Source organism: Babylonia areolata, chromosome 25 (genome assembly GCF_041734735.1).
Source record: "Babylonia areolata isolate BAREFJ2019XMU chromosome 25, ASM4173473v1, whole genome shotgun sequence".
Taxonomy (NCBI): Eukaryota; Metazoa; Mollusca; class Gastropoda; order Neogastropoda; family Buccinidae; genus Babylonia; species Babylonia areolata.
In genome coordinates this window covers 9,318,471-9,335,484 of record NC_134900.1, presented here as the reverse complement: position 1 = coordinate 9,335,484, position 17,014 = coordinate 9,318,471, and the positions used below count along the sequence as shown (strand labels likewise).

The 17,014-nt window shown below is 43.7% G+C and overlaps 1 protein-coding gene across 1 annotated transcript in view; it reads right to left on the bottom strand.

The window, feature by feature from the left end:
- Positions 1 to 6,073: 6,073 nt before the first annotated feature.
- Positions 6,074 to 17,014, bottom strand: part of LOC143300026 (cilia- and flagella-associated protein 100-like) — a 31,126-nt gene continuing 20,185 nt past the window's right edge. The window contains exons 7-12 of the mRNA XM_076613582.1: positions 16,354 to 16,508; positions 13,267 to 13,365; positions 11,067 to 11,192; positions 8,394 to 8,490; positions 7,428 to 7,547; positions 6,074 to 6,241 (exon numbers count right to left, since the gene is read on the bottom strand). Coding sequence (XP_076469697.1) covers positions 6,122 to 6,241; positions 7,428 to 7,547; positions 8,394 to 8,490; positions 11,067 to 11,192; positions 13,267 to 13,365; positions 16,354 to 16,508 — 717 coding nt within the window. The 3' untranslated portion in view covers positions 6,074 to 6,121. The remainder of the gene's footprint in view (positions 6,242 to 7,427; positions 7,548 to 8,393; positions 8,491 to 11,066; positions 11,193 to 13,266; positions 13,366 to 16,353; positions 16,509 to 17,014) is intronic.

Below are 17,014 nucleotides of genomic sequence, written 5' to 3'. Positions count from 1 at the left end.
TGTTAAATATTTGAATACTCGAAACTTGAAGGAACACATCCGGTAGACAATTGACAGTCACATCTCGTAGATGAAGCCAGCGGCGAGTGAACTTAAAGGTCCCCGAAACACGGTTCTGATGCACAAACGTGTTGAAGTGCGGCAGAACAGTCGTCCGAATATTGTGATTTCATGGCAGCAGACGAAATTCTGTCGGGCTGAGTGTCAGTGCTTTATGTTGCTGTTCTTGTTATTGTTGTTGCTAAATTTAGCTGAATCAACAGTGTGTGCCATGTCATGCATTTTCAACGATTTAAATCAGTAAAATGATTTCGATTTTTCTTGACACTGCAGTTAGTTAAGAACTACGTTTTGGGGTCATTTACCATGCACACAGAAAGTACGCACCGTTGTCAAGGTTGTTCAGTCGGAGCGCCCGGTACAAATGAACCCGATTTGTACTCGTCGAGATATCACTGAGTGCTTTTGCACCACTAAGAACACAGTCGGCTCCTGCGCTTCCCGAGCTGAGTCACTATTGTGAACTACGCTGTCAGTTTCAGTCTTTTTCGCTTTCTTTTATTTTCTGTTCTTTTCAACCTCGATACCCCCCCCCCCCCCCCCCCCCCCCCTCTGGTGATGTTGTCGATACCCCCACCCCACCTACTGGTGATGTGGTCGATACCTCCCCCCCCCCGGTGATGTGGTCGATACCCCCCAACCCCCCCTGGTGATGTGGTCGATACCCCCCCCCCCCCCCGTCTAGTGATGTGGTCGATACCCCCCCCCCCCCCCGGTGATGTGGTTGATACCCACCTCGCTGATGTGGTTGATACTCCCCCTCCCCCCCCCCCCGGTGATCTGGTCGATACCCCCCTCCCTCCCCCCCCCCTGGTGATCTGGTCGAGGGGGGGGGAGGGGGGGGGCTTGATCTCTATAATACGACATTGTTCTAAAACAAACAAACAAAAATTATAATGTAACCAGTGCTATTTTCTCTAAGGCATTCTGCCACTGACTCTGATGCCGATAGAAGAAACAGCTCAACCGTTTCCAAACAGACAAACACTCATAGAAGAAACAGTTCAACCCTTTCCAAACAGACAAACACTCACAGAAGATACAGTTCAACCCTTTCCAAACAGACAAACACTCACAGAAGATACAGTTCAACCCTTTCTAAACAGACAATCACTCACAGAAGAAACAGCTCAACCGTTTCCAAACAGACAAACACTCATAGAAGAAACAGTTCAGCCCTTTCCAAACAGACAAACACTCATAGAAGAAACAGTTCAGCCCTTTCCAAACAGACAAACACTCACAGAAGAAACAGCTCAACCGTTTCCAAACAGACAAACACTCATAGAAGAAACAGTTCAGCCCTTTCCAAACAGACAAACACTCATAGAAGAAACAGTTCAGCCCTTTCCAAACAGACAAACACTCACAGAAGAAACAGCTCAACCGTTTCCAAACAGACAAACACTCATAGAAGAAACAGTTCAGCCCTTTCCAAACAGACAAACACTCATAGAAGAAACAGTTCAGCCCTTTCCAAACAGACAAACACTCACAGAAGAAACAGCTCAACCGTTTCCAAACAGACAAACACTCATAGAAGAAACAGTTCAACCCTTTCCAAACAGACAAACACTCACAGAAGATACAGTTCAACCCTTTCCAAACAGACAAACACTCACAGAAGATACAGTTCAACCCTTTCTAAACAGACAAACACTCACAGAAGATACAGTTCAACCCTTTCCAAACAGACAAACACTCACAGAAGATACAGTTCAACCCTTTCCAAACAGACAAACACTCACAGAAGATGCAGTTCAACCCTTTCTAAACAGACAAACACTCACAGAAGATACAGTTCAACCCTTTCCAAACAGACACTCACAGAAGATACAGTTCAACCCTTTCCAAACAGACAAACACTCACAGAAGATACAGTTCAACCCTTTCCAAACAGACACTCACAGAAGATACAGTTCAACCCTTTCCAAACAGACAAACACTCATAGAAGATACAGTTCAACCCTTTCTAAACAGACAAACACTCACAGAAGATACAGTTCAACCCTTTCCAAACAGACAAACACTCACAGAAGAAACAGCTCAACCGTTTCCAAACAGACAAACACTCATAGAAGAAACAGCTCAACCGTTTCCAAACAGACAAACACTCACAGAAGAAACAGTTCAACCCTTTCCAAACAGACAAACACTCACAGAAGATGCAGTTCAACCCTTTCTAAACAGACAAACACTCACAGAAGATGCAGTTCAACCCTTTCTAAACAATCACTCATAGAAGATGCAGTTCAACCCTTTCTAAACAGACAAACACTCACAGAAGATACAGTTCAACCCTTTCCAAACAGACAAACACTCACAGAAGATACAGTTCAACCCTTTCCAAACAGACAAACACTCACAGAAGATACAGTTCAACCCTTTCCAAACAGACAAACACTCACAGAAGATGCAGTTCAACCCTTTCCAAACAGACAAACACTCACAGAAGATGCAGTTCAACCCTTTCCAAACAGACAAACACTCACAGAAGATGCAGTTCAACCCTTTCCAAACAGACAAACACTCACAGAAGATACAGTTCAACCCTTTCCAAACAGACAAACACTCACAGAAGATGCAGTTCAACCCTTTCCAAACAGACAAACACTCACAGAAGATGCAGTTCAACCCTTTCCAAACAGACAAACGCTCACAGAAGATACAGTTCAACCCTTTCCAAACAGACAAACACTCACAGAAGATACAGTTCAACCCTTTCCAAACAGACAAACACTCACAGAAGATACAGTTCAACCCTTTCCAAACAGACAAACACTCACAGAAGATACAGTTCAACCCTTTCTAAACAATCACTCATGGAAGATGCAGTTCAACCCTTTCTAAACAGACAAACACTCACAGAAGATGCAGTTCAACCCTTTCTAAACAGACAAACACTCACAGAAGATGCAGTTCAACCCTTTCTAAACAATCACTCATGGAAGATGCAGTTCAACCCTTTCTAAACAGACAAACACTCACAGAAGATACAGTTCAACCCTTTCCAAACAGACACTCACAGAAGATACAGTTCAACCCTTTCCAAACAGACAAACACTCACAGAAGATACAGTTCAACCCTTTCCAAACAGACACTCACAGAAGATACAGTTCAACCCTTTCCAAACAGACACTCACAGAAGATACAGTTCAACCCTTTCCAAACAGACAAACACTCAAATCCTTTATTCACTTTTTTTACCCATCAAGGTGAAGGAGCACATGGAATGTAAATCATTTACTTTCAAAAGTCTGGATTTTATTACATGAAGAAACCATACATATCTTGCAAGTCTTCAAAAATCGTCCTTCATAAGGTTTACGAAATAGATTGAAATATTTCACAAACTGAATAAAAATAGGAAACTAGAATTATTACTTGAAACGCTGATTAAACTCCAACAATTCCTTCTTTGAAATGACTGTAGGCGTTCTTGATTTCCGGCATTATCAACATACTGGGAAAAATGCCAAAACATCTCTTCCAAGACTAGCCTCTAAAGATAACAGGCAAAACTTTAATCAATGATGTTTGTTAATTTTCTACAAAGAGTTTTCAACCCAAAAATGGACATCAATGATAAAAGCAGTACACTGTAACTTTGAAGATCTTGATCAGCATGGACCCTGTCTACCAACATCTGACGATGAGAATAGATTCTGGGCTTACGTTTTCCAAGCTACAAATAATGTTGTCAGAAAGTCAAAGCAGCAAAAGAGTTTGAGCAGAACCAACCTTTCTGAACCAAAACATTAAAATTGGAATTGGCATTGTATTGTACAGTAACTGGATGGAAAAGAATGACATTACTGTTGTATTTCCTAAAATATTGTTATTGCTATCATTGGTCCTGTAACTTATATTTTTACTTTCATAAGTAATCATCATCATCAAGATTATTATTATCATGATTATGATTATGATTGTTATTATCACTGTTGTTGTTGTTGTAAAAATAATCATTACTATAGTTGTCAACATCACCAATACTACTGTAAATGTTGTTGTCAGCATCAATTAATAACTGAATTGATTGATGGGTAAAGTAATGAATTATCAATCTGTTTTTGTGTGTGTCTGTCGGGTGCTAGGACGTGTTTCTCTTTTTTGTACATTGTGTTGCTTTGTAAACCAAGACTGTGTGTGTGTGTGTGTGTGTGTGTGTGTGTGTGTGTGTGTGTGTGTGTGTTTGTGTGTATGTATCCTTGTGTGTGTGTGTGTGTGTGTGAGTGTGTGTCAGTCCTTCTGTGTGTGTGTGTGTGTGTTTGTGTTTGTGTCCTTGTGTGTCCTTGTGTGTGTGTGTGTGTGTGTGTGTGTGTGAGTGCGCAAGTGTCCGCATGCGCGTGGCTACATTTCTGATGCTGCGTAATTCATCATTTGGATTTGTGTTTGCTCGGTGCCCACTGCTTGGTGTCAGGGACTGAAGACCCAACACACAAACCCTTGTCCTGTCACTGTCAATAAACCAAACCCCGAACCAGTTATGAAGAGCACTTCTACATTTGTAAATGTGTGAAAGATTCGCTGTTGTCGCTTTTGTTGACACGTGCGTATTGTATTGGTGGAAACGAGGGAGTTATCTCAAAAGCATATCATGTCCATTTAAAATGCCAGGAATGTGAGCTGTATTCATCACCTGCATGCCTTGTGTTGAACTTAATATGAGCTGTATTCATCACCTACCCGCTTTGTGTTGAACTTAATGTGAGCTGTATTCATCACATACCCGCTCTGTGTTGAACTTAATGTGAGCTGTATTCATCACCTACCCGCTCTGTGTTGAACGTAATGTGAGCTGTATTCATCACCTACCCGCTCTGTGTTGAACGTAATGTGAGCTGTATTCATCACCTACCTGCTTTGTGTTGAACTTAATGTGAGCTGTATTCATCACCTACCCGCTCTGTGTTGAACTTAATGTGAGCTGTATTCATCACCTACCCGCTTTGTGTTGAACTTAATGTGAGCTGTATTCATCACCTACCCGCTTTGTGTTGAACTTAATATGAGCTGTATTCATCACCTACCCGCTCTGTGTTGAACTTAATGTGAGCTGTATTCATCACCTACCCGCTCTGTGTTGAACTTAATATGAGGTGTATTCATCACATACCCGCTCTGTGTTGAACTTTATGTGAGCTGTATTCATCACCTACCCGCTTTGTGTTGAACTTAATATGAGCTGTATTCATCACCTAACCGCTCTGTGTTGAACTGAATGTGAGCTGTATTCATCACATACCCGCTCTGTGTTGAACTTAATGTCAGCTGTATTCATCACCTACCCGCTCTGTGTTGAACTTAATATGAGCTGTATTCATCACCTACCCGCTCTGTGTTGAACTTAATGTGAGCTGTATTCATCACCTACCCGCTCTGTGTTGAACTTAATATGAGCTGTATTCATCACCTACCCGCTTTGTGTTGAATTTAATGTGAGCTGTATTCATCACCTACCCGCTCTGTGTTGAACTTAATGTGAGCTGTATTCATCACCTACCCGCTCTGTGTTGAACTTAATATGAGCTGTATTCATCACCTACCCGCTCTGTGTTGAACTTAATGTCAGCTGTATTCATCACCTACCCGCTCTGTGTTGAACTTAATATGAGCTGTATTCATCACCTACCCGCTTTGTGTTGAACTTAATGTGAGCTGTATTCATCACCTACCCACTCTGTGTTAAACGTAATGTGAGCTGTATTCATCACCTACATGCTTTGTGTTGAACTTACTACATACATTTGCAAAAACAACAACAACAAGACATTTAGTCAATTCAGAACCCTGGCATATCATCACACACTCCCAACACTGAAAAAGTCCAGCAAGAAAAAAGTCCATTGAACAGACGACTGCCAGACACAGTGACAATGTAAAAGAATATTGAATATTATGCTTCCTGAATAAAGATAGATAAATGAATGAATAAATAAATAAATAAATAAATAAATACCCCCCACTGTTTCTCCCCCCAAATCGACAGCCATTAAGGATTGGGCAGCAGTGGGCAGCGAGTGAAGAAGGTGACTGAAGGATTGATGGTCTGACTGACTACCAGCTGAAGTAGTAGTCGAACTCTTCCTGGGCCTTTCTTCGGGCAATCTCCTCGCTGTCGTCTTTCACTTTTCGGACACACGGCGGTTCTGATCGGTACACCAGTCTGCGGCCAGTCTGCTCCACACACACACACACACACACACACACACACACACACACATACACACACAAACATACACGTATACACACATACTGACGTATACAAACTGAACACACAGTCACACACATACTCATGCGAGCAAACACACACACACGCACGTGCGGGAGCACACACACACACACACACACACACACACAGAGCAAACTTTCACTAATTAATAGAAAACCGCTTAAAAACTTTCAATCTTAAGCTAATGAGAACTTAAGACCAACAACAACAATAAACGTATAGGACATTAACTTACTTCCTTTAATTAATAACATGTAATTTTTGTAAAGATGCAACACCCCGGGTCAAATTGCTACGGGGGTCCTCACACACAGCGAGTCTCCAGGCCGGGTAGCACCTATCCCGGGTGGAGAAGTGGCCTTGAAACCCTTCCCAGACCTTTCGGCAATATCCGGTACCGAAGAAGCTATGCCGAAAGAAGAGAAATGGTTTCCATTGTGGTGGAGCTGAGTTTAACGACCCGTACGTTGACGCCTTAAGGTCAAGTTGTCCAGGGCTGGGGTCAAGGTCTATTCCGGTTAGGTGCCCCAAGAAATACACCCCGCATGCTCCCAATCAGGATCGCGCTTTGTCATGTAAGTTGCTTCCCTTGGTAATGGTGATCTGTGACGTGTTTTTGACCCTCGTCAGTCGGACGATGAAACTAATCGTAGGTGGCGTTTTTGTCACTAAAATACATGACATTGAAATGTACTGTGAAATATGAAAATATGAAAACATACCCAGACTTATAAAACTGAACTATATGAGGTAAATTATGCAGACAGCTGTGAACACGAACCCCCTCCCCCCCCCGGCCAAAAAAAAAAAGAAAAAAAAAGGACAAAGACAAAATATTTCCAGATAAAATGATTTTGGTGAGAGTTTACCAACGACACATACACACACCCACACCCAGACACACACACACACACACACACACGCACGCACACACATCCGAAACACAGGGTTATTCAATAGACTCACGTTGTGTAAAAAAAAACACATGTGAGCCAAAAACAGTCACACAATTCTAACACTGTTCTTTGTTAATAAAAAAAAACAACAAAACTTGACATCTTTTCTTTTGTAACCCACACAGGCCATTGAAACCAACCCAACAACAACAAAAGGTGTGTCTTTCCCACTGACCATTTTCTTGGGCTCTGCCTTGGCCCTCTCCAGAGCTCGGCGGACCTTCTCCTCCTGGTCCTTCCTCTGCTGCTCCAGCTTCTCCTCCCGCATCCTCAGCCTCCGCTCCTTCTCCTTCGTCTGTCACACACACACACACACACACACACACACACACACACACACACACATATATATATATATATATATATATATATATATATATATATATATATATATATATATATATATATATATAAAATAGACAATTGCAATTATCATGTTTAGGCTCTGGGCGAAACCTAGCATTGTGAAATTGCATCACAACATCAGTGTACGTCATGTAGCGTGCTTGCGTCATAATAGCTGCGTAAGAGTGACCCTGGTAACATGTAAAGAACTTATCCCTTGAGGAAGGAACGTGATTGTTCCGACGAAAATTTGGAATATTTGACAGATTGATGTGTGTGTTTTCTTCTCTCTCTCTCTCTCTCTCTCTATATATATATATATTATATATTCTCTCTCTCTATCTCTCTCTCTCTATATATATATATTATATATTCTCTCTCTCTCTCTCTCTCTCTCTCTCTCTCTCTCTATATATATATATATATATGCATTCACACAAACACACGTACACAGACTGACACGTACGCTCACACACAAACACTCACTCACGCGATATGCTGACGGGCAGGCACACTGGTACACACACACACACACACACACACACACACACACACACCTGTCTGCCTTTCCAACCGCACACCAGCCACACTTAGCGCCACACCACCCCTCTCTACCACTCACATTACTTTATTTGACACCACTTCCATCCACCTTTATGCAGATGGGGAGACAAACTGACCGAAAGACACACAGACACACACACACACACACACAACGACAAACACAGACACAGACACAGACACGCCGACAGCCATGCAGACAGACAGGCAGACACAAGTAGGGGGGGGGGGCGACCTTTTCAGCAGCCTCCACCTCCTCAGGAGGGAGGGTCTCCATGATGGTGAACAACTCCTCCAGGCGGATCTCCAAAGTGGTCAGCATCTCCACCGTGCTGCACACAGGTACATACACACAGGTATGCACACACATACACACACACAGGTACACACAAACACACACACACACACAGGTATATACACACAGAGGTACACACACACACACAGAGGTACGCACACAGAGGTACACACACACACACAGGTATACACACACACAGGTATACACACACATACACACACATACAGGTATATATACACACACACAGGCACACACACACACACACACACACACACACGTCCTTCTCAACACCTGTCTACATTACCAACCGCTCCCCCCAGACCCCCTTCCCCTCCACCGTCTAATAACACTTCTGATGAGCAGACATCAACTGAAGATCTCCCAAACACTGACACTCCACCTCCAATTTACCACCCACACTACTTTGTATCACATCCACCTTCACCACACACACATCAGCCTAGAGGCCTAGAGGTAACGCGTCCGCCTAGGAAGCGAGAGAATCTGAGCGTGCTGGTTCGAATCACGGCACAGCCCCCGAAATTTTCTCCCCCTCCACTAGACTTTGAGTGGTGGTCTGGACGCTAGTCATTCGGATGAGACGATAAACCGAGGTCCCGTGTGCAGCATGCACTTAGCGCACGTAAAAGAACCCACGGCAACAAAAGGGTTGTTCCTGGCAAAATTCTGTAGAAAAATCCACTTCAATAGGAAAAACAAATAAAACTGCACACACACACACACACACACAAAAAAAAAATGGGTGGCGCTGTAGTATGGCGACGCGCTCTCCCTGGGGAGAGCAGCCCTAATTTCACACAGAGAAATCTGTTGTGATAAAAAGAAATACAAATACAAATACAAAAAACCTTACCACACACACCATCCCAATTCCCGTCCATCTACTTGTATCACTCACACCACCACCACACCACTGACACCACTTGACCACACACACCACCCACTTTACCAATCACAGCACCCCATTCACCTGCCACACCACCCCACAAGAAGAAGAAGAAGGAGGCGGAGGAGGAGGAGAAGAAGGAAGAGGAGAAGGAGGAGGAGGATCTGAAGACGAAGAAGAAGAAGCAGGAGGAGGAGAAGAAGGAAGAGGAGGAGGAACAGAAGACAAAGAAGGAGAAGGAGGAGGAGGATCTGAAGACGAAGAAGAAGCAGGAGGAGGAGGAGCAGAAGACAGAGAAGGAGAAGAAGGAGGAGGAGGAGCAGAAGACAAAGAAGAAGAAGAAGAAGAAGAAGGAGAAGGAAGAGGAGGAAGATCTGAAGACGAAGAAGAAGAAGCAGGAGGAGGAGGAGGAAGAGGAGGAGGATCAGAAGAAGAAGAAGAATAAGGAGGAGAAGCAGAAGACAAAGAAGAAGAAGAAGAAGAAGAAAATCATGAACATGATCATTTTTGGAACTGTTCTTATCAAATGAGGTCCAAGCCTGCTCCACGATACTGTCCGTGTGTGCGTGTGTGAGCGCGTGCGTGCGTGTGACCTAGATACCTCATACTGGCATCATTGTCCCCAATACAGGCTCTGTAGGCCTGCTCCACAACGCTGTCAATGTGTGTGTGTGTGTGTGTGTGTGTGTGTGACCTAGATACCTCATACTGGCATCATTGTCCCCAATACAGGCTCTGTAGGCCTGCTCCACAACGCTGTCATTGTGTATGTGTGTGTGTGACCTAGATACCTCATACTGGCATCATTGTCCCCAATACAGGCTGTAGGCCTGCTCCACAACGCTGTCATGTGTGTGTGTGTGTGTGTGTGTGTGTGTGTGGTGGTGTTGTGACCTAGATACCTCATACTGGCATCATTGTCCCCAATACAGGCTCTGTAGGCCTGCTCCACAACGCTGTCAATTGTGTGTGTGTGTGTGTGTGTGTGACCTAGATACCTCATACTGGCATCATTGTCCCCAATACAGGCTCTGTAGGCCTGCTCCACAACGCTGTCAATGTGTGTGTGTGTGTGGTGTGTGGACCTAGATACCTCATACTGGCATCATTGTCCCCAATACAGGCTCTGTAGGCCTGCTCCACAACGCTGTCAATGTGTGTGTGTGTGTGTGTGTGTGTGTGACCTAGATACCTCATACTGGCATCATTGTCCCCAATACAGGCTCTGTAGGCCTGCTCTACAACGCTGTCAATGTGTGTGTGTGTGTGTGTGTGTGTGTGTGTGTGTGTGTGTGACCTAGATACCTGATACTGGCATCATTGTCCCCAACACAGGCCTGTAGGCCTGCTCCACAACGCTGTCAATGTGTGTGTGTGTGTGTGTGTGTGTGTGTGTCCTGGATACCTCATACTGGCATCATTGTCCCCAATACAGGCCCTGTAGGCCTGCTCCACAACGCTGTCAATGTGTGTGTGTGTGTGTGTGTGTGTGTGACCTGGATACCTCATACTGGCATCATTGTCCCCAATACAGGCTCTGTAGGCCTGCTCCACAACGCTGTCATTGTGTGTGTGTGTGTGTGTGTGTGACCTAGATACCTCATACTGGCATCATTGTCCCCAATACAGGCCCTGTAGGCCTGCTCCACAACGCTGTCAATGTGTGTGTGTGTGTGTGTGTGTGTGTGTGTGTGTGACCTAGATACCTCATACTGGCATCATTGTCCCCAATACAGGCCCTGTAGGCCTGCTCCACAACGCTGTCAATGGTGATGGGTGTCTCCACACCGTCGTCTCTCGAGGGCTCCACCACTGCTGCCTGGGTGTACATCCTGACAGACAGGGCATGGACACACGGTCACACAGATACACACACACATATATATACATAAATACACACACACAAAAACACACACACGCAAACAAGTAAACACATACACACACAAACGTGACACGGACGCACGCACACACATAGAGATACATAAGCACACATGCAACCAATAAAATTCACACACACACACATACACACACACAGACACAGAGACAAATACTTACACACATGCAAACAACAACAACACACACACACACACACATACACACACACACACACACACACACACACAAAGAGGACAACTCCATAACTGACGACAACCAGTTCTCCATGAGGCTGGTTTAAAAAAAAAAAAAAAAAAAAAAAAGCACAAAAACTGCATTCTGTTGAAACAAGTCCTAAAATGTTGGATGCTGAGACGGATGAAAAGTGCTCTGAAAGTCGCCTTTTTTTAATTTTTTTTTTTTATTCCTTACATTTATTTCTCTCCAACATTTGATCTGCTTACTAATCATTTTCTTTATTCATATATTTGTTTATCTTTTTGCTCATTTATTTGTTGTTTGTTTATTCATTTATCTCTTTGCTGTTTATCAATGTATTCTTTTATTTATTTATTTATCTATTTGCACAAGCCATTAACAATATACGAGCCAGTCGCCGCTAAAACATAGTAACCGTGACATTTGGATCAGCCGAGCCACGAACATCGTTCAGAGATAACAAAAGCCCAGTTTAGCAAACATCGATCGCCAGTGACACAGCAATTCGCATCGTCTTCTTGAACACAGTGCAGACACTCTCACACCATACACTCAGTGAAGAAACGTCACAAGTGTTTCCTTTGAAAAGCGTCAAAATTCTTCACCTTCTGAATATCAGAGGAATTAATTCGTCATTAATTCAAGTGCGTGCGCTCTCAATCGGCAGGCACACGCGCACCAGAAACTGACGCTTCAGAGGAGAATGAGTTGACATGCACTTGCACCGGGTGCACGTAAACTAAAGGACTGAGATATGGCAGGGTTGGTGTGAGTGCCTGCAAGGGTCTAGGCCTGCTTGAATTTATGATGTATCAGCAGCATTGTGTAATTACGGAGATTACTGCAGGGTCATGCCTGTGTGTGTGTGTGTGTGTGTGTGTGTGTGTGTGTGTGTGTGTGTGCGCGCGCGCGTGCGCATTTATGTGACATATACCGAGACAGACTGACAACAATACTTGTGATTAACAATGGACACTATGATGGTGTTGTGTCCTTGGAAAAGGCAGCTTCCTCCCATGTTCCTGTCGCCCCAAGCCTTTGGAAGACTCAACAACAGGCTGTGGAACAACAAAGGCACCAGGCTCAGCACCAAAATCAAAACCTACAGAGCTGTTGTGCTGACCACCTTGTTGTACTGCTGTGAAACATGGACGACGTATCGCCATCACATTCAACAACTTGAATAGTTTCACCAGAGATGCCTACGAAAGATCCTCGGCATAAAGTGGCAAGACAGGGTCTCCAACCTCCAGGTCCTAGAGAGGAGCGGCCTGCCCAACAGGGGAGGTAACAGTGTCAGACGACAAATGCAAAGTACCATCGCAATTACAGCCCCCACCCCACCCCCACTCTCTCTCTCTTACAACAAACAAAACGAAAAAATAATTCTGAAAATAAATAGATGATTTTTAGAAACCAAAAGCTGGAATACAGAAGCGAAAACTGCTTATACAGATAATAAATAACAAACAGTAACCGCCAAAATTGAGACAAAAATCACATTAACTGCCACATAATTGTAATTATTACTGCTCAGTTCAACTTTCGCATAAAAACTGATATTTAAAAACAAAACAAAAAAACAACAACAAACAACTCAGTCCCCGAAGTTGTGGGTACTAAAACAAAGCAACTGTCCCTCCACCGTTGTCACTAAAAAAAAGGAAAATGATAACTCGCTTCAGTCATGATGATCAGCTGATCTTCATCAGTTTACAGTCACCCATGTGTGTGTGTGTGTGTGTGTGTGTGTGTGTGTCTCGTGAAACGTGTGTACATGTGCACAGACTCACACAGGGGGAAATAACTGACTTGGTTTTTATCTGGAACTGCTTGGCTTTGTCCTTCTCTCTCTGAATGGTGGCGTGCAGTTTCTCGATCTCTTCCTTTAGTGCTTTCGTCTCCGCATTCCTAATAATAATAATGGTATTTATATCGCGCTGAATCTTGTGCAGAGACAAATCAAAGCGCTTTCGCACCAGTCATTCACACGCATGCATAACTCTAAAACTGTAGAAACTAAAGACAAAGGAAGAGGCAGGCAAGGGAGGCTATTTTGGGAAGAGGCGGGTTTTAAGGCCAGAGCTGAGTGTGGAGACTTGACGAAGCGAAAGAGGAAGTTCATTCCAATTGCAAGGTCCAGAGACAGAGAAAGAACGGCGGCCAACAGTCGAGTGTTTGAATCTGGGTATGCGTAAACAGAGTGGATCCGAAGCCGATCGTAGTGAGCGAGATGGAGTGTAGAGGTGAAGGCAGCCGCAGAGATAGGAAGGGGCAGTTTTGTGAATACATCTATAACATAGAGTGCTGATCTTGTACTTTATTCGGTGTGAGACAGGGAGCCAGTGGAGATGTTGCAAAAGAGGAGTGATGTGCTCAGATCTTTTCTTTCTGAGGACGAGTCGGGCAGCAATTTTGTATGCGCTGAAGCCCAGTCCTACCATACACCCACACACATCCCCCCCCCCCCCCACACGCCCCCCCCCCTCACACACACACACTTTTTACACACGCCGTTAATGAAATATTTGGTCAGGAATGACGTTAGTTTTAAGAATCTATTTTTGTTAAGAGAGTCCAAGTTATAATGCATTGAAGTTGAACTGGCCTTGCCATTCTTTAATGTTATATTGGCGAGAATCGATTCCCACTGACAGAAGAAGACCAACACTGAGCAGTGGAAGGACTTTGAAAAAAAAAAAAAAATCACGGTGACGAAAGTGATGACAACAAAGCTAAATGACGTGTATTGGTGACGACGATAATCCGAAAAGACGTACAACAGTGACGACAGTGATACCTTACAACGCTAAATGACGTAGATAATGACAACAGTGATGATGGGGAAAGCTGATGATGGAGGTTGGTGGCGACAGTAATGATGACAAAACTAGTGAGATAATTACGAAAGCGATGACGTGATGATGACAGTGATGACATCAAACTAACGACGTACTACGTAGTGATGACGACAAAGCCTACGACGTATGTCCTGTCTCAGACAAGCCAATTCAAGAGCAGTTTCTCGAGGGTGGTTCTCAAAACCCGTTTCAAACAACACAACATAACACAACCCACACTGAGCCTAGCCAACCCAAGGCAGCCCAACACAACTCTACACTTCCTTTCGGGTGTTTGTCATGGTCTGTTTCATACAACACAATATTTGTATTTCTTTTTATCACAACAGATTTCTCTGTGTGAAATTCGGGCTGCTCTCCCCCAGGGAGAGCGCGTCGCTATACTACAGCGCCACCCTTTTTTTCCCAGCGTGCAGTTTTATTTGTTTTTCCTATCGAATGAGATTTTTTTTCTAACAGAATTTTGCCAGGGACAACCCTTTTTTGCCGTGGGTTCTTTTACGTGCGCTAAGTGCATGCTGCTGCACACGGGTCCTCGGTTTATCGTCTCATCCGAATGACTAGCGTCCATATCACCATTCAAGGTCTAGTGGAGGGGGAGAAAATATCGGCGGCTGAGCCGTGATTCGAACCAGCGCGTTCAGATTTTCTCGCTTCCTAGGCGAACGCGTTACCTCTAGGCCATCACTCTACACAACACGAATACAACACGATACAACACAATACAACACAATATAACATAATACAACATGATACAACACGATACAACACAATACAACACGATACAACACGATACAACACAATACAACACAATAAAAGTAGTTTCATCCTGGTGGTCCTCATGGTCTGCTTCATACAACACGATACAACACAATACAACACGATACAACACGATACAACATAATACAACACGATACAACACAATACAGTCCTAGCAGTACAGTTTCTTCCTGGTGGTCCTCATGGTCTGCTTCATACAACACGATACAACACGATACAACACGATACAACACAATACAACACGATACAACACAATACAAGTACAGTTTCATCCTGGTGGTCCTCATGGTCTGCTTCATACAACACGATACAACACAATACAACACGATACAACACGATACAACACAATACAACACGATACAACACAATACAACACGATACAACACGATACAACCCATCCAGTCCCAGCAGTACAGTTTCATCCTGGTGGCCCTCATGGTCTGCTTCATACAACACGATACAACACAATACAACACAATACAACACAATACAATACAATACAATACAACCCCTCCAGTCCCAGCAGTACAGTTTCATCCTGGTGATCCTCATGGTCTGCTTCACACAACACGATACAACACGATACAACACAATACAACACGATACAACACGATACAACACGATACAACACAATACAACACGATACAACACGATACAACACGATACAACACAATACAACACGATACAACACAACACGATACAACACAATACAACACGATACAACACAACACAACATGATACAACACGATACAACACAATACAACATGATACAACACGATACAACCCATCCAGTCCCAGCAGTACAGTTTCATCCTGGTGGTCCTCATGGTCTGCTTCATACAACACGATACAACACGATACAACACAATACAACACGATACAACACAATACAACACGATACAACACAATACAACACGATACAACACGATACAACACAATACAACATGATACAACACGATACAACACAATACAACACGATACAACACGATACAACACAATACAACACGATACAACACAATACAATACAAGTACAGTTTCATCCTGGTGGTCCTCATGGTCTGCTTCATACAACACGATACAACACGATACAACACAATACAACACGATACAACACAATACAAGTACAGTTTCATCCTGGTGGTCCTCATGGTCTGCTTCATACAACACGATACAACACAATACAACACGATACAACACGATACAACACGATACAACAGAATACAACACGATACAACACAATACAACACAACACAAGTACAGTTTCGTCCTGGTGATCCTCATGGACTGCTTCATATCGTCCAGGGTTTCCTCAGTCTCCTGACTGTTCTGGATCAGGGACAGACACTGCTCCTCCAGCTCTGCGAAGATGTCCAGCACCTGGTTGGGGTCCGTGAAGAACAGCTCCAGCACCTCCTGACACACAAACACATGCACACACACACATGCACATACACGCGCGCACACACATACACGCACACTGTAAAAAAAAAAAAAAAATACTGGCCAAATATGCATTTGATTGCATGCGTCTTCGAGGACAGTTTCTTTCTTTGTTACTTCTGTTCTTTGGCTGTGTGTGTTCATCCCGATGGATTTCTGTTCTTTGGCTGTGTGTGTTCATCCTGATGGATTTCTGTTCTTTGGCTGTGTGTGTTCATCCACATGGATTTCTGTTCTTTGGCTGTGTGTGTTCATCCTGATGGATTTCTGTTCTTTGGCTGTGTGTGTTCATCCTGATGGATTTCTGTTCTTTGGCTGTGTGTGTTCATCCACATGGATTTCTGTTCTTTGGCTGTGCATGTTCATCCTGATGGATTTCTGTTCTTTGGCTGTGTGTGTTCATCCCGATGGAGTTCTGTTCTTTGGCTGTGTGTGTTCATCCTGATGGATTTCTGTTCTTTGGCTGTGTGTGTTCATCT